Source organism: Cottoperca gobio, unplaced genomic scaffold (assembly GCF_900634415.1).
Source record: "Cottoperca gobio unplaced genomic scaffold, fCotGob3.1 fCotGob3_124arrow_ctg1, whole genome shotgun sequence".
Taxonomy (NCBI): Eukaryota; Metazoa; Chordata; class Actinopteri; order Perciformes; family Bovichtidae; genus Cottoperca; species Cottoperca gobio.
In genome coordinates, this window is record NW_021166794.1 from 611,374 (window position 1) to 634,911 (window position 23,538).

Sequence of the window (23,538 nt, forward strand, 5' to 3'; positions counted from 1 at the left end):
AGCTACCGTTCAGGATATCGCCCTGCTGTTACATTTGGTCCTGTTTGTCCACTGACCTTTGCTGCTTGTTTGTGAATGCTGCTTCTTTTGCTTTGAGCAACATCCGGTTGGACAAATGCACATAGATTTGCCTCGAGTGAGATTCAGGTAGAATTTTAAACATGTTTCTGTTCCACTGTTAAGATTAAATGAAACAAATGGCTTTCTTTCGAACTCTAAGGGCTCTTCCTCTGGCCTCGTTGGTTAACTGCACAGATAATGGGAGTCTTTATGATCCTGATAAGTTTTGTTGTATAATAACTTTTCAGTTAAAATAAAATAAAAACTATATATTTCTTTATCATTTTAATTATTAGTATTTTGGCAGCTGGGATTACATAATATACATAATAATTGCAAAAACATTAATAGTAAAATGGTTCTTTCAGTGTAATAACAACCAATACCAATTTAGCTTTTAGAGGCACTTCATTAAACATAACTACCAGCAAGAAATTAATGTGTGTTTTCCATTAAATGTATTATTTATTTGTTATTTTTGTATTTTCAGATGGTGGGTGAAACCAGCAAGAGATGATCTTATCATGCAATACATAGAAGGCCATGATCATTCTTTCAAAAATAAATTAAGAATCAGTATGCTCGCTTCCTCCTTCTCCTCCTCCTCCTCCTCCTCCTCCTCCTCCCGTAATGTAAAACAGTCGGATCTTTTCGTTATAATCCAGCGTATTGATTAATTCAAAGTATGCAACACATACAAGTTGAGCCAGGTGTGCAGGTGCTTTGTGGGGGAATTTACCAGATACATGTGATGACAGCGGGACTTCCAGGAGGAGAACTTACAAACACATATGTTCTATTTTCGTCTTCGTGTGTCGGCCAGAACTTTGGGTTTATGAAAATGTCCAAAGTTAAGGAAAACTTTTCTGCTTATTGGAAGAAAAGACAAAGAGACATTATCCAAATTCCCTCCTCCACTGTTTATTAACTCGTACCATTCAGCACTTCCTCAAATCTAACGGCCGCAGAATCTCGCATTAACTTCATATTGAGGCTTCATCCTCGCAGCCAGCAGATGACATTCCCCCCCAAAAAAGCATCTATCCTCCATTAAACATGCAGCACCTGCAGTGGATCAAACCATAAAAGCTTGCTCTGGTCTGCAGCTATATAAACACACAGTTCCTGTCTTTATTTAGCTGAGAACTGTTTTGGCTTCCTGCTGCTCACTCAGTCAGGAGCTTCCCAGTATAACCACTCGTGCCCGTGTCCTCTTGAAATTCAGAAGGCTTTTCATTGAAGGCAGTATGAGGGAATGAGTTCAAAGTGAGAAAGCATCATGTCTTCATCTCCTGACGCCACCAATTATCCCTGTCGACCGGTAGTGTGTCTATTTTCAGCTTGGCTCTGAAGTCTTCCATATATGCACGGTTGGGTTAAGCATTTCACTCACATCACTTTCATACTCATCAAACCCTTCAGTTGTGCTCATTAAATTTAGATTTGTCTTGTGTACAAGGAGAAACATTGGTTTGATGGTGGAACTGAAAAAAAACTAAGTCAAAATCCTTCACAGACACATAACCTGAACTTAAAAACCTCCCGGTCCTCGGGCAGTCAAAATGAAATCCCCCGAGGAGCAGGCTCCGCAGCACCAGCTGGGAAATGTTAAGTGCGGAGAATGAATGAGTAACACCTCCTCCTCCTTCAACGGCTCGTCTTCGCCGGCCTTTGATTGAAGCAGCTCAACTGCCAACTGCTCGAGTGGAGCAGCTCGGTAAAGGGCTGTGTGCACGAAGTCTAACAAGTGTGAATGTGAAGGACGCTGCTGGAAGAAGAGAGCGTCTTCAGCTGACATTCTGTCGACTGAGGGAGGTTGGAAACAAAATAAAAGCCTATGTTGTTGTTGTGATATTAGGTTGTATATATAAAATCGACTCGACTTGACTGACATGTTAGCTCGAGACCACAAGGAAGGAGAATATGTGAAGTAATAAAGATGATATTTCTTCTTCTGCTGCATCGATTTTCATACTTATTTAAAAAACTGTCAATCGATAATGTTATAGGAGCGCAGAACATTGATTTGGTTGACTACTTAATGCTAGCATAATAATTATTGTATCATCATTTTTTATTTTCTTTAGAACTTGGACATTTACTTCACACACGTTTTAGGTTTTCAACATTATACCAAATTATAGCATTACTGTGGAAAAGCATGTAAAAATCGATGAGTCCATGTTTCTCTGGAGGAAGAAGGATGATCTTTAAAATGTGTTTTTGCAGACGGATCAGATGCCCTTCGATATCCAACACCAGAATTTCTAAATTCAACAAACAAACTTCTCCATTAGTGCGGATAAAGTACAGCTTTAAAGTTAAAGCAGCAATTTCTCAGACTACAGAATTTAATCTAATGGCTACTGTTTGAGCTCAGAGTTTGTCTTCAGTGAATCTCAAAGAAGAGTTTGAAATGATAAATACAAGGCAAGAGGGATCAGATCAATAAAAAGTCCAATCGAACATCTTACGAAGCTGAACTGACTGCACACTCACAGACAGTGTTGGAGCAAACTTTCATGAATGAAATGTTCACTTTGAACAGTGAAAGGATTGTTTCTAGTTTCCACTAAGGAGAGCTCTGAATAGTTCAATAAAAAGGAACATAAAATGACTTGATTTTTAGAAAGAAGTTTGCTTCCCCTAGATAACACTGACAGAACCCCCACCAGTGGCACCTTCCACACCTGAAATGTGCAGGAACATTGGTGCACTGCATTGGTTCATGTGTGAATGGGAGCAGGGGTAGATATTCAGGGAGATCTGTACCACTAATGTCCCTCCCCAAGACTCCCCAAAAAGATTTATAAAATGAAAATTGAAGTAGAAATAGAGTAAAGAACTAAATGCATACAACCCATCTTATGATCGTTTTTTTTTTTATGAATTATTTGTATATTTTACACAGTTTGTCAATGTAATACTTTTCCACCGCCAACGGTCGTGCGGCTGTGTGAAGGAACGAAATCAATATACAAACTGATAGACTTAAAAAATGGTTGCAATAATGTCATGTTTATAAGATGTGTGGTGAAAAAGGTTGAATCATTCCGGTTACAGAGAAGGTATTAAAGCAATCTTTCAAAACATGTTTCATCATGTGAGGCTGAAATAACATTACATTTATTTGTGAAATCCAACAAGGAGCAGGAGGAGAAATCAGTGCGAGGAGGAGAAATCAGTGCGAGGAGGAGAAATCAGTGCGAGGAGGAGAAATCAGTGCGAGGAGGAGAAATCAGTGCGAGGAGGAGAAGGTCGCATAGTAGATGTCATTTGATTCAACCTAAACAGTGGAGTCAACACACAAAACAATTATTATCTTAATGTAAGTAATCACATTAGGACGTGTCATGGTGATATCTATTAGTTGCACATTTGATCCTCTCCCCTTCATGGTTATTGAGCGTTTTTGTTTTGGATAGACAAATTGCTCTTGTGGTCTGATTGTGGCCGTAGAGGAAAAGTTAAGAGATCACCAAAAACATTAGGAAGCATCCTCTGGGAACTCTGAATATCCACAACACATTTAATATACATTGGTTGCCATTTGTTGTGGAAATGTCTCGCTCTGGACCAGAGTGTTGGACAGACAGATTTATGTAGAGACCATCTTTGATTACAATAATAGAGGACAACATGTTTTGGCTGAGTGACATGTTTGGGTGGTGCCAAGCATTTAATGGACCTTTTGTGAGACGAGGAGGAGGGGTGATAATAACGTTGGAGGAATAGGTGGTATTCAAAAATCAAGCCTCAGAATGGATGCTATTAGATGGAGTCAATAAGTAGAAGTGGAGGAGGAGGAGGAGGAGGAGGAGGAGGAGGCAGAGCGAGATGATGAAAACCATGAAGAAAAGGTTGTTTTTCCTGGAGCTTAACTGAGGGACTGGATGTGTTGTTAAATATACCAGAGGATTGTATTAATGGATGTTTGGGACGGGCTGAGTTGGGAGATCAGGATGTAGCTACTGAGCTGAAGTGGACGAGAGGAATAAAAGGACGAGATGAGGACCGATGAGATACAGACGGTGTTGTATATGGTGCCCCAGAGCCGATAGTAAATGGTGTTTGGATTAAGGCTAAAGCTAATGGACAAGAAGAATAAAGAAAAGGGACAGAAGAGGAGAAGCAGTAATACATTTTCTGCACCTCCTATTTATCCTTTCACATAAAACCGAGAAATGTGTGTGTGTGTGTGTGTGTGTGTGTGTGTGAGCTTCTAGAGGCCCATTTTTAGTTTAGTTTATAAGTTGAAAAGTGAGGGGATGTATTATGAACACCATTATGATACGGGTTCCCTAACCTAACGTTTTTCACTGTTCAAATTTTCCATTTTCCTGAGAGAAGACCTCTGCACCTTGGCTCTGTTTTCAGGCTTTAGAAAATTTCAAATAATAAAAACAACTGTTTCCGTGGCCCTATGTATGTGTTTCTGATCTATACACACAAATAACTTATGTTGCTGGTGTTATTATGCAAAAGGTATCGCATAGAGATGTACTGTTAGGGTGAAGGTTACTTCCAGGGAATTAACGTCCAGTCAATACAATGTCCTCTGTCACAGTCTGCTCCAGTACTTCCTACCTTAGCCTGGTACTTTTCCACACCTCGCTTCCTTTTCACCTCACCAGCCAGCCACTCCCACCTCATCACCTCACCTTGGGCTCAGGCTACTGCCAATTAATCAAGCCCTTATTTAAGCCTCTCCCAGTCACTCACTCAGTGCCAGATTGTACTCTGTATCATGCAAGTCTTTCAAGCGCTCTTCCCCAAACAGATCTCTCGTTGCCGACCCTGCCTGCTTTGCCTGTTTCCCGACCAAGGCTGTTTTGGACCTGTCTGCCTTTCCTGTTTCCCGACCCAGACAGGATTCCTTCAACCTGCCTTGCCTGTTTCCCGACCCTCCGGCCGGCCCCGACTTACCTCCTTGCCTGCTACCTATTGGTTGGTCCTTGTGGATTATTATCATCCCGCTGTGGATCAGTGTACTCGGCTATAACCTGCTCCTGACTACTAATGAAGGTCATTACCAATTATCCTTGGTTTCCTGTGTGCTGCACTTGGGTCCACCATCGACTTGTTGTGACGCTCCTCAGTGATGACGTTTTTTTTTTTTTTCTAAGTAGTTGTAAGAAGCTGTTTCAGAAGAAGGATAAAACCAATGTCACTAAAAAACAGTATTAAACACAAAGTTGTTTTTTTTCACTGGATGTAACATTTTGAATAAATGTGTTTACATCCTGGCATTTAGTAATAAATAAATAAGAGCTGTTTTTAAGGATCAAGCAGCTTTTCAGAAATGAGATTACGTAAATGTGACATTTGCAAATGTCGTTTTGTTTTTTTATCAGTATTTTCTTGACATTTTGTTTTAATGTTACACAAAAGACATGTTATGTTTACATATATCAAACTTACGGTCCTTAAACATGTTTGTACTTAAATCTTTATACTTTTGTATCTTCATGTATTTATGTAGAGGAGTTTCAAAATGACCTGCCATGTACGACATGTTTTTCAAATTAAAACTCATTCTTCTAACAAGTCCCCTTCGGAGCACTGACTCTCATTTAAGGGTTATGGCTTTATTTATTTCAAAATTAGACATTTGTCCGCTGAAAAAATAAATAATAAAATAAAGAATTACGATTACCGAATGAAGCATGTGCTTGTCAAAAAAAGACTGGGTCCCACGCAGTTTACATATTATTGTTGTTTTGAAACTGAATTCCGTTTTCTTAATGGTAAATAGGGAGGTGCCATCTGAAGTGTGTATCGCTTTGAACACAGTTATTCATCCTGCTGCCCTCACACATTCAGTAACAGAGAAAATCCATCCTGAAACTATTGTACCCAACATTTACACACACACACACACACACTGGAATCATCTTTCAGCGCATGCCTTCAGCCGAGGCTGCCAGCTTACATCATACACTTTGTTTGTGTCTCCAGGCAGTGAAGTTGTACAGAAGCGTGTTCTGTTCATTCTGCTGGAGGCCCAACGATACACAGACCTGCAGCTCAGCAGAGAGCCGCTTCATTGCACTCATTCTTTTTCTACTTTATCATATTACAGCAACATCGTCCTGCAGCTTGACTCCTGCAGCAGTGTTGTTGAGACGTGCAGGACGAATTAAGTGGATGAAACAAAGCTCACCTCGCATCAACCGACTCATAAGTGTGGATTATGAGGTGTGGAAGGACTTCTTCCTGAGGCAAAGTATGTCATTGTTCTTTCATGGTGATGCAGCAAACTGAAATATCTGCTGGATGCTGTAGAGATATTTCAGTCTGGAACAAACTAGTGGACAGACGGAGCATATTTGCCGTCCCTAGAGCCTAACACACAGTGTTGGTCTACTTCTGTCCAACAGGTCTGAAAGAAGGAACAATAACGAGAATGATGTGACAGAGACAAATGGTGACTGTTCAACAATTTATAACTGTAGATTTGCAGCGTTGTGGGTCATTTATCCTTCTTTGACATTGGGTGTGTTCGTTTATTAAATCTGGCACTCTACACTAAAATGAGAGCGCTGTTGGTCGAAGACACAGAGCTTTCTTTTTCTATATAGATTAACAAACGGGTCAATTTAAATGCATGAAATAAAAAAATAATTCTCTCGATATGTATAATACAAAATTAAGTGCCTCTTGCCTCTTGCCTCTAGCGCACCGCTTCAAAAAGCCTCCGAGTGCTGCCCTCATTTGTCAAATTATTTCAACTTTGATCTCGACCTTTCAATGCGCAACCAATCAGATAAGAGCTGTAAGTGCCACAATCGGGGGATGTAACCATAGAAACAAAAGCTACCTTGCGGTGAGAGCACAGGGAACATTTCCTATCATGTGAAGGCAGCTTGAGCCCATCTGGGGAACTGTATGTCTATTACATCAAACAATTATAAAACAGCAGCATGCTATGAAATGCTGGACATGTTTGAGGAGGATGAAGTTGTTTAACTTTATTGAGAGGATCATTTATTCAGAATGTCCTCGGGACAAAGTAGATACAAGGATGTTTGCTTCTTAATGCAGCCAACACAGGACATAAAGGTAATGTGAATCTTTGTGACCCAAACACACTAGAGTTTGTCAGAAAGTATAATAAGGCTGAGACTCCAGATGTTTGCGTTGACAACAGAGGATGGTTCTGTCATCAGATTCCATCAAAGCTGTTGTGTTTTAAAAAATAACTTTGTTTGACTTATCTGAAACGAGACAGAACAAACACACTGGAGGTTTCTCTGTGTTTGTGCAGAATTATTTTATTTATGTTGTGACCTTTGTAGCTTGTAAGCACATTATTGTTTTCTCTGAGAAGCCTAATGCCTCCACCATCCCCCTCTCCCATCCTCCTCCTCCTCCTCTTCCTCACCCTGTGTCCTGAGCTGAGGAGCTATGAGGCTCCTGAAGATAAGCAGGATGTGTTTGCTAGAAGAGCCTGTCCCGCCTTCCTGACCTTCACCAACGCTGCCTACCTGGCTGGAGTCACTGTGGAGCTTCCCTGCCACTGCAAACCCCAACAGGTAACAGCTAACCCTAACCCTAACCCTAACCAACCAGGAAGTTTGTTGTTTTGGAACTACATTTATGAAGCCATCACAATAAAGCTCTGAAAATCAATCAATCAGACTGAGGAAGAAAGTCTGACAGATATATGTTGTATGTAATCTAGGTATGACATTTAGTTTCCTTTAAATAAATCTTGTTTTTATCTTACAGGTCACATGTTATGCGATTGTCCACGTTCGTACTTGTATTTTGTTTCTACTCGACCATGTTTACATGCTTTAATACTGTGTGTCTGAATACACCTGTATCTGAAATGCTCCTTTTAAGCGCGTTTTAACAAAATTGCGTTACTAGGCAACTGCTTGGGTCCATGTTTACTTCCTGTCAGGTGATGTCATTCACAAACACTGCAACACATTTAGAATGTTTACATCACAACTTTACAGAAATCCTGACACATATTCTGAATACAGGCTGTGTGTAATCCTCGATTGAGCGTTAAGATACTTGTTTATATAGCACTAAAACAATGTTTTATAATAAAACAAATACATGACAATCTCACGTTTTACATTATGGGACCTCTAGGGTCCGTACACATGCTGTTTTTTGCCATCACTAATCGCAAGCGTTCACAGGCTCCGCTTTTTCACCATGAGTTAAAAGTAGTTCAACTTTTGGAACGCAGCAGTGTGCAAAGCATGTTATGTATTGAGGAACAACCAACCACAGCAGGCAGATCTCTTTACATTACATATGAAGGAGAAGTTGACAAGTTTTAATTCAGGGCTAACTAGCTTTAAGATCTGCTATATTCCTTTTATGAGCACCATTGCCAAAATGTCACTTGAAACACAATATAGTTATAGTATAACCACCATGTAGAATGAGAAGTGTCCTGGAAAAGGATCCTGGAAAGAATTGGCCGGGTGAATTTCAGGTTCAAATGATGTGTTCAACAGCTTATATATTGAAATATATTCTCTGAATGTCAGTTACATGTAGAGGTTTTAGAGGACATAGTCCTTCATCAATCCGAAACATGTTTGTGTGTGATATAATTAGCGAAACATAACATTGCAAGATAACACATCCTTCTTTATTTGTACAAACCAGCTGTCTAAATGGCTGCAGTTGTTATCGAGCTGCTCTGCTGCTGCAATCCTCAGCCTCTCGTCAGCTTTGCTGATAAGTAGGATTTGTAGAACAAAGACAAATATGTGGAAGAGGAAATCGAGCAGCTAAATGGAGCGTGGTAAAACAGAGGAGAAAAGAGAGAGACTTACATTTTAACATCTGCTAAATTCATCTGCTAAGTCTCAATTGAAAAACATTGTTGACCATCAGCAGATGTATATATAGTTATTTAGATCCCTGTGTATTTCAGATCAAATCAGTCGTGTGGTTCTTTAGGAAACATCTGGGCGGCTCCAAGGAGACCAGAGTCCTGACTGATCACCATGGCAACAGGCTGCTGGACCCCAGTAGTGTTCCTCATAGCGGAGATCTGCGGAGTCGATTCTCTATCCGTCTCTTCAGCCTGCTGATCTTCAGAGCGGGGGCCCGACGATTCCGGCATATACATCTGCGGCTCTGTCCACAAAGACTTCTTCTACGGTTACGACCTGGACATCCAGGAGGCACGCACGCTCAGCTTTACTCCGAGGTAACGAGAACGAGACCAAAGACTGGGCCTTTATTAGAAAGCCGACACTGACGATGAAAGTAGAACTCGCTGCTGTCCAGTATGTATCGACACTTAAAGTCGATTTCTGTGTGAGACATCCCACCATCACTTGAGGCTTTTAATATATATTATATTTGATTCTGTTTACGCTAAATGGATCACATGTTACCCCTCACATGCAGGTGGGTGAAAGACAGAGATAAGAGAGATCCTATCAACTTTGTGATGAACATGACATACATTATATCTCCATATGTGCATCCTATGTTTATTATGAAGAATGAAAAATCCGTGAAGAACCACTTGGCTGATGTGATGCTCTTAGGCTCATTCTGGAAACTATGAGCAAGACAGGGAAAGAAGGAAAAGGACTGCTGTACCGGGTCTTTACCAGCTTCCGGCAGTGGACAGTCTGCGATCGCTGTGGAAGACCTGGAGAGCAGGTTCGTGTGGGACTCTGCTACATCCACTCCCACTACCTGCATATACGCTACAGAAGGGTCAATCAGACGGTCGCTTCATGCGGCTCGGGGGCGGTGCCCACGGTGTTCGGACAACTAAAGCAGCGCGGAGTTGGAGCCAAGCTAGAGGTCAAAAGCTGTCAAGTCACTTGTCAAACTCAATCTCCGACTTCCACCACAATCCACGCTCTGATGGCATTTCTTGGCTACAAGTAAGCACATAGATAAGTATTTGGATATTCACATGAAAGACAGGATGTGAAAGGGAAGTGATCTATCCCAATGGTTAGATGGCTGCCATTGTTGTGAATGAGAAGCAAATTGCAAAGCTTGATGTCAGGAAATTACCAATAAATTAGATTTTGGATCTAAAGGTGGCGCAGGAGGACATTTCATACAGTATCTGATATTGAAAGGGTTCATCCATTGGAGAGCAATGATGTACATGGTAAAGGTCATACAAATATCTACATTAGATTTAGATATTTCAATTTTTTGTCCCGATGAAAGCGCTAGAGAAAGGTTTTGGGGCTCACCAAAAAAAATTAGGATTCATCCTCTGAGTAGCGTGAATTCAGCCATCTATTTTCATTTAACTTGTCATGGACGTGACCTGATACAAGGTCAATAGGGCACCAACATATTCTTCTGGGGACCATGAATCTGGCAAGAAATTGGAGTGAAAGATTGTCAAAGTTGATATCATGCTAGCAGGTCCAGAATGTGATTCTTGCTAAATCTACCACCCAAACTGAAGTAGCAGTAAAACATTGTGAATGTCATGAATCTCTGTTTGTGTGTTACAGCTCTGCCTCCCTGCCAGTGTTCTACCTGAACCACCCTGCGGACCGTGTCCTGACCCTTGGCTGTCCCGCGGCGCGACCTAACATGGCCGTGGCCTGGGACCAAGGATCTGAACCCATCTACCGATCTGAACACTCGGCAGGTCGTAACCTCAGCACCACACGCCCCAGGCTGCTGATAGACACCGGACACCACTTGGTGTTCAAACCTGCAAAAACTCAGGACTCAGGTATCGACTGTTTACTGTAATGAATCAACGGCGATGTCTATAGGCCAGAAGTCGTCTTGTGAAAACCTTTTGTTTATCAATCTATATTTGACATTATGCCAATCAGATCAGCATAAGATAGTTTGTGTGATACATACGTACATGTATTGATGTTAAAGTCTGTACCTGCCAGCGATCAATTTTCTGTCTCCATTTTTTAAACGTTTCAACCTGGTTGTTTAATTTGACTAAAATGGCATTTTTGTTAATTAGGTGTCTACTACTGCTGGCTGCAGGGTCACCGAGCCGCTGAGATACGTCTGCTGGTCTACGCTCATTTGGGGCCGGGACAGTCAGTGACATCACATCCGGACTTCCCCACAGCTCTCAATACTGTGTTGAGATCATATGCTATCATGACAGCTGTGTTTTGCCTGATACTGTTCGGCAGAGCTGGAGTCAGACACCTCACAGACACTGGAGAAACACACGTGGATTAAACTTAAAATGAATAGTAAATAATCATTGTTTGACTGAATACTTTAAAATCATAACAAATTGGACATACGTGTTCTCCGCCGATTGTCGATGTTGGAAATGTGCATGTTTAAATCGAGGCGAAACCTCGAGAAACAGCTTGTATGATCGCAAGGTTTTACATTTGTGTTGTTTAGAGTGAAACCACACATACATTAATAACAGTGCTAGCGAGAACAGTGCAAACAGCGGCAACAGAGCTGACAGAGTTTACTTGAGTAGGAACCAGAGGGTGGGCTTTACAATTCTGTGACCGCGGCGGTAACCGCGGTACCAGTTAGCTTGGCATTAGGGCACACACACACACGCACACACACACAGGGACTCACACGCACTAACAGGCACACGTGGCTGGACCGTAAATTGCCAGAACCTCATGTTAATGGTACTTTTTTCTGCATTCTTTTTCCAGTTCTGTCTTTTATTCTTTCTTTCTTTTTTTTTATTTCTGTCGATCTAAGTTTTGCGCAAGCTAACGTCATTCCCTCCTTCATACCTCTGAAGTTGTCAGAATGCAGAAGGTCTCTGAATGCAGCTTTGTTTAAGACCGAGATGCGTACAAACATTTTGAATTTTAATACTCAGTAGAGTTGTGTTATTTATCTTTAACCACAAACGTAAACAATATTAAAGAAGCATTGAAGTTCATTCTTCCACCTCACAAATAGTAGCTTGACAAAACAATTGCAACTGATCAAGGTCCACTTCCTTGCTTCAACCATATCACATGGTCTTCATCGGAAAATTGAGTTTGCTAAGTTTCCATGGAGATAGAGACGCAAGCTCAGTTAGGGGGATTCAGACCTAAAACAGCCGTGCGTTTTACAGCCCTGGGAAGTTATAATGGCGGCAACTGTTTTATATTTGTCGCAACAATTACCAGGTAAACAGTGAAAATACAGCGTTCAGTGTGCAAAACAATCCATCAGGAATGTGTGCTTGCATGTATGTGATTGTTAATATATCCGCCAGGTTAAGATGTTTCTAATACTTCTGTGCATAATTATATTAATAAAATGACTTTCAGTTCAACACGACTCATTTCCCTTGTTAATGTATGAGCGGAGCTCCGTCGTCAATTATAATTATTACAATTAATTTTTCACTGGGAAGCCAGGCATTGAATTTATTGAGAAAGACCTAATTTGATTTGATTACCATCTTGTTCTACATCTGCACGAGCCTTTCAAAAATGATGAATTGATGCCTTTTTTCAGATGATTGTGATTCTACATCAGAATCTGAAGAAACCCTTTAGATGGAGAAACTGTCTCTTCCTCTGTTGGATCTTATTTTCCATTCTTTACATCGCACCATTGTTCTCTTCTCATGTGTGATTATGTCCCCACTCTGGCTTCTTACTAGCTATTAATCCTACTTACTTTATTCCCCAGGATTTGAGAACATTGCTGGTTTCACTGAAGCCTTACAATCATTCAGCCACTTATTTACAGCTGAGATCAAAGGCCAACACCAGTTGACAGACTGTGAGGAGAGAAAGCCAGAAGGACTCGGGTCTTAAAGAGCAAGTGTGAGAAGCAACTGCATTTAAGGTAAAGGAAAGGTCCTGAGAAACAAAAGGGTTTATCATCTGGGAAGCATGATTATACTCAGATTCCATTTGTAAATCTGCCAGGTTATCAGATATTTTGTGTGTAAATATGACATTTTGCCCTGATGGTGACGCTAGAAGAGTTATCATCTGGGCATGATGAATATCAGTGCCAGATTCCATGGAAATCTAGCATGTTGATGTTGATATAGTAGAGTGTTGATCTTCACTTGAAAACTTGCTAGATCATCACGCTCACATGACCAACTTCTGTAAATTTGGCAAACAGGTTGCCAGAGGAGAGTTTCTTGGCTTCAGAGGAATATCTTCCTCGCCTGCACCTTCAGAAGCTTCATCTACCACAGCAGTCTTAAAAGCAAACAGTAGGACTGAAAATAACCTTTGTAATGAATCATTAGAGCTTATTTATTCTTTCTTTATTTATGGACCTCTTCTCTGTTGATATACTCATGGGCAGTAAGCAGGTATAATTTGAGAAAATTAATAAATGACACGATAACCAAAAATGTAAATCATGGATAAAATGTATGATGTGAAAAAAACATATGCTTGATAATATTACTGCAGGAAGTTTAATTAAATCATAATTTACTTTTAAAATATGATGTGGGGCTTCTGACATTAGTTTGCATAATTGGTCAACGGTACAAAACATTTTAAAGTGAAAAATGAGGCAGTGACTCATTCTTGTTACATTGCCTGTTGTAATGTGTTTGCAATGCATCTGAAGAGATGGCTCCTCTGTAAAAAGCATAATGTAAATAAAGATAATTAATTCATCTGTTCATTAATCAAGCCCATAAACGTCTGTGTGGTGTTTATGGAAAATGCAGCTTGGGGAAGAGGGGGACAATAACACAACAACCAATGATTGAGCGAGTCAGAGTAGGATGTGAACGTGTATAATTGTTTATTGCAAAAATTAACTGGTTCCAATGAACTCTCTCAAAAGTAAGGGTGAGGAAGGGACCAAATGGTTGAGCCAAACAAAATAAATAAAACGAGGCCTGGCTACTACTGTCCGTGCAAACAAAACACAAACAAAATCCATGAGCGAACCAATTGGATCGAAAGCTTCAATGCTTCATGAAGCTTCATCTCGCCATCACTACCTCACACCACTCACATGTTACCGCACACATAGAATTGTATATCATTTGCTTGGTCAAGGACGTCAGCAGTAGACCATGACTCAGGCTGAAGAGAGAGCAGGCCAGCTCTTCCTGGTCCTCCTTTATTGAGGGCCCTTCCTCCTGATAGGCCAGCCAATCAGAAAATCACCACCTAATTAGCTGACAGGTGAGAGAAGAGGGGGAGGAGAGAAAAAACACAGCAAGACCACACACAACCTGCCTGGCACGTAACACCCCCTCCCCATTCCAAACCTCTTGGGAACTGCCACTTAACATCTACCAAGCACGTGAATGTTGTCAGACCCCTTTTTATGAATTATTTTGAGATTGAAGTTCTGTACAATCAGTGCCCAACGCATGAGACGTTGCTTGCTGTTGTACATCCTGGACAAAAACACGAGGGGATTATGGTCAGTGAAAACTTGGACAGGATCAACTTTTGAACCGAGATAAACTTTGAAATGCTGTAATGCCAACAACAGGGCCAAGGCTTCTTTTTCAATTGTGGAGTACTTCAGTTGATGCGTGTTTAAACTTGCGGGAAAAGTAACTCACTGGGTGTTTCTTCCCTACCTGTGCAATCTGGGAAGAAGGTTTCACTTCACATACCTCATGACCTCCCTCTCTGCTCTTATTTTGAAGTACAAGCACCCTGCTGTATTGCAGCGTCTCCTCATGCCATGTACGTTCCCATCTGTTATGCAACTCCCATGTGCACAAATGATACAAATTCACCAGATATTTTTCCCATTTTATGGAGCTGCCGTGTAAGTGCAGCAGCAGCAGCCTGTTCACATTACTGTCTGTGTAAGTCAAACTCTAAAAGTTAATGAATTCTCCATTTAAACAACCGATCCTTCTTCACGTTCAGAAAACACACATTCTACACATGATTTAACTCAGGAAAGTGAGAAAACATAGAAAACAAGTAAGAAACAATATATTAACATTCAAATCAAATATAAATGCAGGGGGATGATTTGTATTGCCCCTTTTCCTCCATCCATGCTTCATTTAGAAACTCTAGCTTCTGGTTTGTTAAAATACCAAATATGTTTTGTACCTTGTAGACAAGAATCTATAAGGTATTCACACATGTGTTGCATTACTTGTCTTTAGGAGAACCTTGATGCAAAGATTTAAAAGCATTTCATTGACCAGAATATAATGTTTGGTAGTGATGGCTTAGGTGGTTAGTTGGTTAAAAATAGCAAACATTGGGCGGCTTTTTGTGTAAAAAGAGTATTTCTCAGCCAATTCTTTACAACCACATACGCTGGTGTAAGTGAAATGTATTCTCAGTCAAGGCTGCACCTTGCTGCCAATTCTAGTTTGTACGGACTTAATCACAAGCTGCAGCCGAGGAATGGAAACTTTAAGATTGCATTTTGCTGATGATAGAACTGGCTGCAACTACCTGCTACTTCAAGTGCGCAATAAGGAGGTTTGCATGCAAAAAACAACAAGAGGCCAGAATGTTTCCTGGATGCCTCCCTGTGGAGGTATTCAAGGCATGTCTGATTGGAAGGAGACCAGAGGAGGATGGAGCTGGAAGGAGCGGTGAGGGAGATTACATTACATTAAGTCTCTGGGATGCTTTGCCTTCTCCCACCACCGATTTGATTAAAATAATTTGCAGAAAGTGGACGGATGGAGCCTGAACCTTTGAATCGCTGTCCATATCTCAATTTCTTGAGGACAAAAAAAAACCTTAGAAATCAGGACTTTGCAGGCAGAATATAAAAATGTGGACTTCACCTTCAGCGCTATTATAGACGGAACACTTATCATCGTCAGCACAACCCTGGAACCACCATCTTTCCTTCAGACATGGATTCAATCTTTAAAAAGTGACAAAAAATGAGTTGTTTGTGTGCACAGATAAGAAAATGCTGTAAATGGAGGATGCCTGCGATGCTTTAGCACAGGGGTGGGGAACCTCCGGCCTGTGTAAGGCACGCAAACCATTTGACCATTTTCCCTGGCCAAGGGTCAGGGTCCATAAACACAACACGAGCGGAACGTGTCATCACGTGGTCACGTCATGTCAAAGAAACGTTAATGTTAAACGGGACCGTCATCGACATCAGTGAACGCAGCGTGGCGAGTGTAAAACTGAGAAAGGTGGATGCGGAATGTCGCACTTTCCAGGAGAAATGGACGAACGATTATTTCTTTGTGGAAGTAAAAGGCCAGTGTGCCTAGTTTGAGCGGACGCGCTTGCGGTGATGAAAAAGGCTCTCGATCATCATTACAGCGCGAAACATGCCAAACTGCACGAGCTGAGAGGACGAGTGCGTTTGGATAAAGTTAACGCTCTTCGGCGGAGTTTGGCCCAACAGCAGCTCTCTGCAGAGCGGAACATACAAACATGGGAAGATAAAACAGAAAGCATGGATGAAGAAGTTGCTGTTTTTGCACAGCATGAAAGAAAGGTGAAAGGAATGGGCTGTGTCTTTTAGAAGAGGTTATGGATTCAATAGTTAGTATGGCCCTTGAAGGATTTTTGAAAAAATTGAAATGGCACTTCATAGGAAAAAGTTTTAGCACGAGTTAGGCTTTCATAATCAGAAGGTTGACTGCTCATAATGTAGCAAACACTGCGTCCGCTCCTGCCACATGCCCTTGAGCAAGTTCTCTAATCTAATTCTACAGAAAGAAACATTCCTGCACATTTGTGTTGGAGGTGAACGAGACTCCGCCCTCGCACTCGGCAGCACCACCTCATTGGCCCCTGTTAGGTAACTTTCCGTCACATTGAGCCGACTGTGAGAGAGAGATTTGGACCACACACACCGCAGCCATTAATCAAACTTGTTAGTGCATCCAGGCCAGCAGTGTAGCATGTAGGCTGTCTGCTGGAAGATAAATGGACGGAGATGAACTAGTTTCTTAACCTTTGTTTTGCCTCGGGAATACAGAAGGAATACTTAAACCTATCCGCAGTAATGCTACCTGCCTGTTGCTCCACCACATCAACAAGACATAACTTCACATATTTCTCATTTGCTTGCCACTTTGTTGATTTGAAGTAATTGCCAAAAATGTGAACACACTCATTACAGTGCTCTCAGTACCTCTCAGTTAGCAGGCAGAGTTACACAACTACACAACAGCCCTGTGGAGAGTGTGGGTGGAATTAGGGAAGCTGTAAAAACAAAAAATAATATGTACTATATTTCTTTATTTTGCCCCATCATCTCATTCCAGTAACATTCATCTCGTACCAGGTGGGGATTTTTTTTAACTTGTCCTTATAGCTTCTTGGTTATTGTTAGGGGAAGATCAGGGTTAAAAGAAACCATGTTGAGAGTAGTGATAGGATGAGATTACGGTTCACATCCTATCAACCTCTTCCCTAAATGAAAAGAATAGAATCTTGTTCGTGTGCATCAACATCGACCACGCAGCCTGAGTGTTGTGTTCTGCCCCGTAACTCTTGAAGTTGATGGAGTCGCTTCATAGCTGCACAAAACATCCTCTACTTTGTCACATTGATCCAAAGCTGTTGTTTTTTTTAATGGAAGGCTGTAAATCTGCAGCTCTCGCATTTAAACGGAAACAGCCTGTAGCCCGTGTTTCACTGAATGGAGACACATTGATGGAAAGAGGGATAAAATAAATCTTATATAGCCACGTGCTTTTGAATTGAAAGGACACGAAGAAGAGACGCGATTATCACAGCGAAGAATTCCGAGTCGATATTTGGGTCCCCTGTTGAGAATATGTGCCCAGGTTTAGAGGAGGAAACGTACTCCTGAAGAGAACAGAACATTCTGTATCTAACAGGGACGTTTGCTGTTATTACAAAGTGAGCAAATGCTAACAGCAATTCCTCTGAGGACTTGAGGCATTAGGTTAAACAGATAACAAACTATACAATATGTTTTTTTATGATCCCTAATGGTACCTGCTTTTGAAACATCAGTCTCCCAGACTTTTCTGGTTCAACTCCAATACTTTGGAGATTAATGTAATTTAGTTGTTTGTGATGCTGACAGCATAAAAAGGAAAAATGGGATTTACAAACTTCAGCAGCAATGTGTCTTTTCCAGATAATCCCGAGAACACTACCAACAATTCCTACTGGGACTGCTGCAGAAGTGCCAATTAAAAACTGGTGACAGTGAGGTCTGTGGAACAGCCAGAATAAATGGGACTCTCTGCTGCTGTGGAGGTTTTAAATCACACTTTTAGCCACGCTGGTGGTTCGGCTCCAGGGGCAGGAATGTCAGCCGGTCCCCTCACTTTGGTCCAGATGAAATAACTCAACATATTTGGGAGGACTTTCATGAAACTTTTAGCAGACATTCTCATATGTATATACAGTATATATATATTATATATATAGTATATATATATATATTTATAAAACGGACATGTGATCTGATTGGTTCTTACCCGTGGTATAATGTGCGTATATCACGGGTAGAATTGACACAAGTCAGTATCCCTCCGCCTCTGAGAAAAAACTACAACCATTACAGCTGTTAAATTACGTCCGTTAAGAAACAAACTTACAAAGCTTTACTATGTAAATAAGAACAGTGTTCCATTTGTTCGGTTGCTTTTATTATAAATAATATCAGCGTGAAATGACAATAATGAAACGTACTATACAGGCTGAAACACAGACGTGTTTACAGTTCAATCTGGTTCCGGGTTCCGGCCGCGCATGCGCCAATACAAGGGACCGTACAATGTTCTCTACTCTGGAGGAGTGGATTGATCAGTGCCTATCTCCAGAGAAAAAGACCCTAAAAGACAACATGCAGAGCTACGAAATGAACAGAACACCGCGCTAGCTGTTAGAGCGCTAGCTGTTAGCGCGCTAGCTGTTAGCACTATGTTTTGTGCAGAAGGCAATGGAGGGACTATTTTATTTGAACATCATTATTTAATAATAAAAACTATTTAAATTGGAGTGTGTATTTTTCTTTCATATTGCCACACTTGGTAACCGTTTTATAAAAGCAATAGCTCACTTCAGACCATGATATATGGTCATTATATCACAGTTAAGGGCCGAACCACGCCCCTGTGATACTGTGATATAATGAGCATATACCACGGCCTGTCGGGAGCTATTGCTTAAATATATATATATATATATAATATATATATATATATATATATATATATATATATATATTAATTATATATATATATATACTGTATATATATATACTTTGTGTCTATCTCTCTCTCTCCTCTCTCTCTCTCTCCTCTATTCTCTTCTCTCTCTCTCTCCTGATCTCTCTTCTCTATCTCTCCTGTCTCTCTTCTGTCTCTATCTCCTCTCTCTCGCACCTTGCTCTCTCTCTTCTCTCTCCTCTCTCTCTCGCTGTCTCTCTTCTCTATGTCTCTGTCCCTCCTCCTCTTTCTCCTCTCTCTATCTCTTCTCTTTCTTCTCTTTGTCTCGTCTCTTTAATAATAATAATATAATAATAATAATAATAATAATGATACTGTAGTGACCCACTGGGAACGACATTCACTGAACACTATGAGAGGAGATACGTCTCCTTTAAGACAGGTAACCCAGGAGCTTGCTGGAAAAGGTTAAGAGTTAACGGAAGTGAGAAATGGAGGTGTTATTATTGTTTTACCTGTCGTGACTGTTGTGGTTGGAGGCTTGACTACTGCCGCTGTATCGCTGTTCATGATGGGAAGTAAACGTTCGACTTGACAACTTGTCTATCGTCTCCTCGTTACTACGCACGCCCACAATACGGTATATATGTACAGTCCCAAACCATTTATGGTGATTGTTCATAATCTGCTCTGAAATGTATATGACAGTGATCAGAGCTCTCTGGCTCCATGCGGATTGTTGGCCTCCAGTTTTCTCTTCAGAACAGTGTTGGACTTTCTGGCTCATCTGTTACAAACACATTTGTTATTGTACAATCCTTCACCTTGTTCAGTCTATACAACTATACTCCGCATACACAAATATGGAAATGTGTTTGCTGCAAAACAGAAAAAAGGCATGAGATGGGAAGAAAAAAGAACAGAGGTTGGTCAATATTATGGAGAAGTTGAGGCTGAAATGAAGGTGACTGACAGCAGCTGGAACACACTGGACTGGACAGAATTGCCCAGAAAAGGTTTGGGAGAGGGTAAGCCAATACTGGCCTTTGCTAAGTAAACACAGTAGGTTATGTCAAAGATGAATGATGGCAGTCTAACAGCTCGTCAGCTGTTCGTCTCGCCTGCGTTGGTAGAAAAGAAAGGTTATTATTTTAACTGTGTAGTAACAGTCAGTGGAGGACTGAAGTGCTTCATAGGTCCCCCAACGAAATGGATGAAAATGTATCAGACAGAACAATATTTATATATATATATATATATATATATTATATATATATATATATATATTATATATATATATATATATATATAGATGTATATATATATAGATGTCTTGGTTGCTTTTAAAATAATGGTCCCACTCAGAGTCCAAGGACTCTTCAAGCTGAGAGTCAGCACTTAAACCTTACAGTCGCTGATGAGTATCAAATCCTAGATGCTGCATGTGACTCGCAGCAGTGGGATATTTCTAAGATTCACATACGTTTAGTTGCAGTTACAAATCGACCAATACATCATTTATCAATCCGGAAATAATATTGTATTTTCTGAGTCATTGTACAGGAAGACATATAAAAATAAATTGTGTGTGACAGACACACACAGATATACACACCACACACACACACACACACAGACACACACACACACACACACACACACACAGACACACCACAGACACAGACACACACACACACACAGACACACACAGACACACACACACACACACGCAATGCAGTGTTTTGCTGATGCCGTACACAACAACTCATCATTTTCCTTATTAAAATAATGTTTCCCATAATTTTTTATTTGTTTATAAATATTTGGTATTTTTATTTTATGTTACTAAAAAGGTACAAGAAGTTATACGACATAAGGCCAGTTTTAATGCATAGAAAGCTGGCAGTTATCATGTTTCTTTATCTGAAAAATGTTTCTACAACAAACTCAAATCAACCAAAGATGGATATGTGTTGCAGTGCTGTGCCACTGGATTGCATTATGTTGGACTTACAACTTTATTGAAAACTATTCTGCTGCATACCAGGTAAGTTTCCAAAAAATATTTAAACATTTGACTAAAAACAACGGCCAAATCACAATATGTCTCTACATAATACAGTCGTGATTTCGTAGAGAATAATCATCAACACAACGAGGCTGCTGTTGCAGATGCATTGAGAGAATGAGAATGTCAAGTCATTGTTTTCTATTTGTTTTTGGGACCATCGCTGACCGTCCACCAGAAGAGCAGAATTAATTGGTCATATTTCCATTCTCTGCCGTGAAACAAATAATCAATTTGTGCTGGGAAAATGAGACGTTGTTTGTTTGTGACGCCAGAGAGACGGGCGGAGCGGGAAGGTGAAGCCTCACAAACCCAGACAGGTAATTGTGTTGCTGCCTGACATCACCCAGAGACGCAGATCTGGATGCGAGTTGCACTTCACTCGGGAAGGTGAGGCACAGAAAAAAAAACAATACAAGAAGCATTTTACTGCACAGAGTTTGGAGGAGTTAGATGAACTCAGTAATGATTATACAGGATGATCCGCCTCATCAACTCATAAACTGAAAAATGTTAACGTATTTCTATATCATTTTGTCCAACACTGATAATAATGATTATATAAGTTATCGCTTTTTTTCCGCAGCAATTTAAAAATAATGGTCTTTTGTGTTTGATAGCATCCAAGGAATAAAAATAATTGGTTGTTTGAATGCCTCAACACCAAAGACCTGCATGTCATGTGACCTGCGAGTCATGTGACCTGTGAGTCATGTGACCTGCGACCTGCATGTACTCCACTGTGTAGGTCTCACGACCTCACGCTGAGTTTACTAACATTACTCTCACACTCTATATGTATTAGATTAGTGATTTTCTTTCTATTAGTTCTTGAAGCAACATCCCTCTCTGAGAACAAACACATCTGTGTTGTGCACTTCACAGGCGTTGAACACTGTGTCCTTGGGAGCACCTGTCTGAGCGCCTTTTCTGTAAATGAATAAATTCCATCGTGCGACAATTAAAGCCTCAACAAGCGACGAAAATCAGGCGAAATCACACAAATCAGAAAGTCTCATTGTGGTCGAGATGCTGCAGAATCACTGGATTTGTTTAATAAATTGTGTTGACAAAATCAACATTTACAAAAGGCAAAAGAAAGTTTCAGCGCAGAGAGAAAGAACTTCACATAATGTGTAATTCAAATATTTCTGATTAATGAAGATACATTCAATATGTTGCTAAAATAGGTGGTTTTTTTTCTCTTGTTCTTCTCCCAGAGTGAGATAATTATTGTCTTCTATGAATAATTCTGTTTGCATATTATTCTCTGGTTTTTTTTCAGGCAGTTTCTCCCTGCTGAACGCCGCTGTGCAGCAGCGCTTAAGTCTGTCAACAAAAACAAAAGGGAAGCAGCTCAGCGGCAGATTGGTATGACGAGGAGATAAATGACGAGAGGAGAAAAGGCTTTGTCTCCTCTCACGTGGTTACAGCTGTTACACTGAGCATTAGTCTAAGTGAAAATAAAACATATTGCCTTTCTCTTCTCCGTTATTTGATCTTTTCTTTTGATATCTAAATATTTTAACATAAATCTGTTCATCTATTTATTCTATTTGCATGATTGTTCTGTCGCTGTATTTCTCTCGACATCACATTCATTTTTCTTTCCTTCCTTTATTTCCATCTCTGTCTCAGTCCTTTCTCCTCCTCTCAGTTTCCTCCCCTCCTCATCTATTCTCTGTCATTTCTTTCTCCATCACTCCCTCTTTTTTCTGCCCGGAGACACGCACCTCATTCATTCTTCTTACTTAAACTTGACTCGAAGTCAGGTTAAAGAAAAACCATCCATCAAACATGTCTCTCCTGTTCGGCCCTCCATCTTTTTTGCTTTCCCTCACTTTTTTATTGTTGTTCCAGTCGTCTCTGTGATATTTAAGTGATACCTCGAGGCGTGTATTTCCTCCACCCCCCTGACAATTTGCATCTAAATTAAACATTGTGAGAGAACACAAGGCAGTCGGTCATTATGCTGCTGTTTGTTTGATGGAAATATTAAAGCGTAGAGGACAGCCCTGATTGTGATTGTCGCTTCCTCCTGCATGTTTGCAAACTTGCTATTTGATTTCCCTTATCAAACGTACACAGGTACAACTCAGGGAGTGAGTGTGTGTGTGTGTGTCTTCAAATGTCTTTTTTCTATTCAGAGTTGGTGAAGTATTTCAAGAGATTTAACTGTGTATTGATTTGAGAAAATGACTGAAGCATTGTGAAACATCTCCAGTGTTCTGTATTACTCCAGCTCGTTCTCCGACGCACAAATGAAACCACACTTATTTATTATTTTATTGACTGAGAGCACAAAATTGTCTGCAGGTCTCGCAAAGATTTAATGTGATGGTTAAAGAACGGCTAAATCTTCGCAGAGCTCGGGAAGTAATTGATCCGGCGG

The 23,538-nt window shown here is 40.5% G+C and overlaps 1 protein-coding gene across 1 annotated transcript; it reads left to right on the top strand.

Moving 5' to 3' along the window:
• The first annotated feature begins 7,394 nt into the window (after nt 1-7,394).
• On the top strand, nt 7,395-12,310 carry LOC115004527 (Ig-like V-type domain-containing protein FAM187A). Its single transcript, XM_029426177.1, is given in 6 exon segments — nt 7,395-7,595; nt 8,969-9,139; nt 9,141-9,247; nt 9,594-9,941; nt 10,536-10,762; nt 11,015-12,310. Coding segments are annotated over 6 exon segments (1,281 nt in total). The 3' UTR covers nt 11,242-12,310.
• Nucleotides 12,311-23,538: the final 11,228 nt, after the last annotated feature.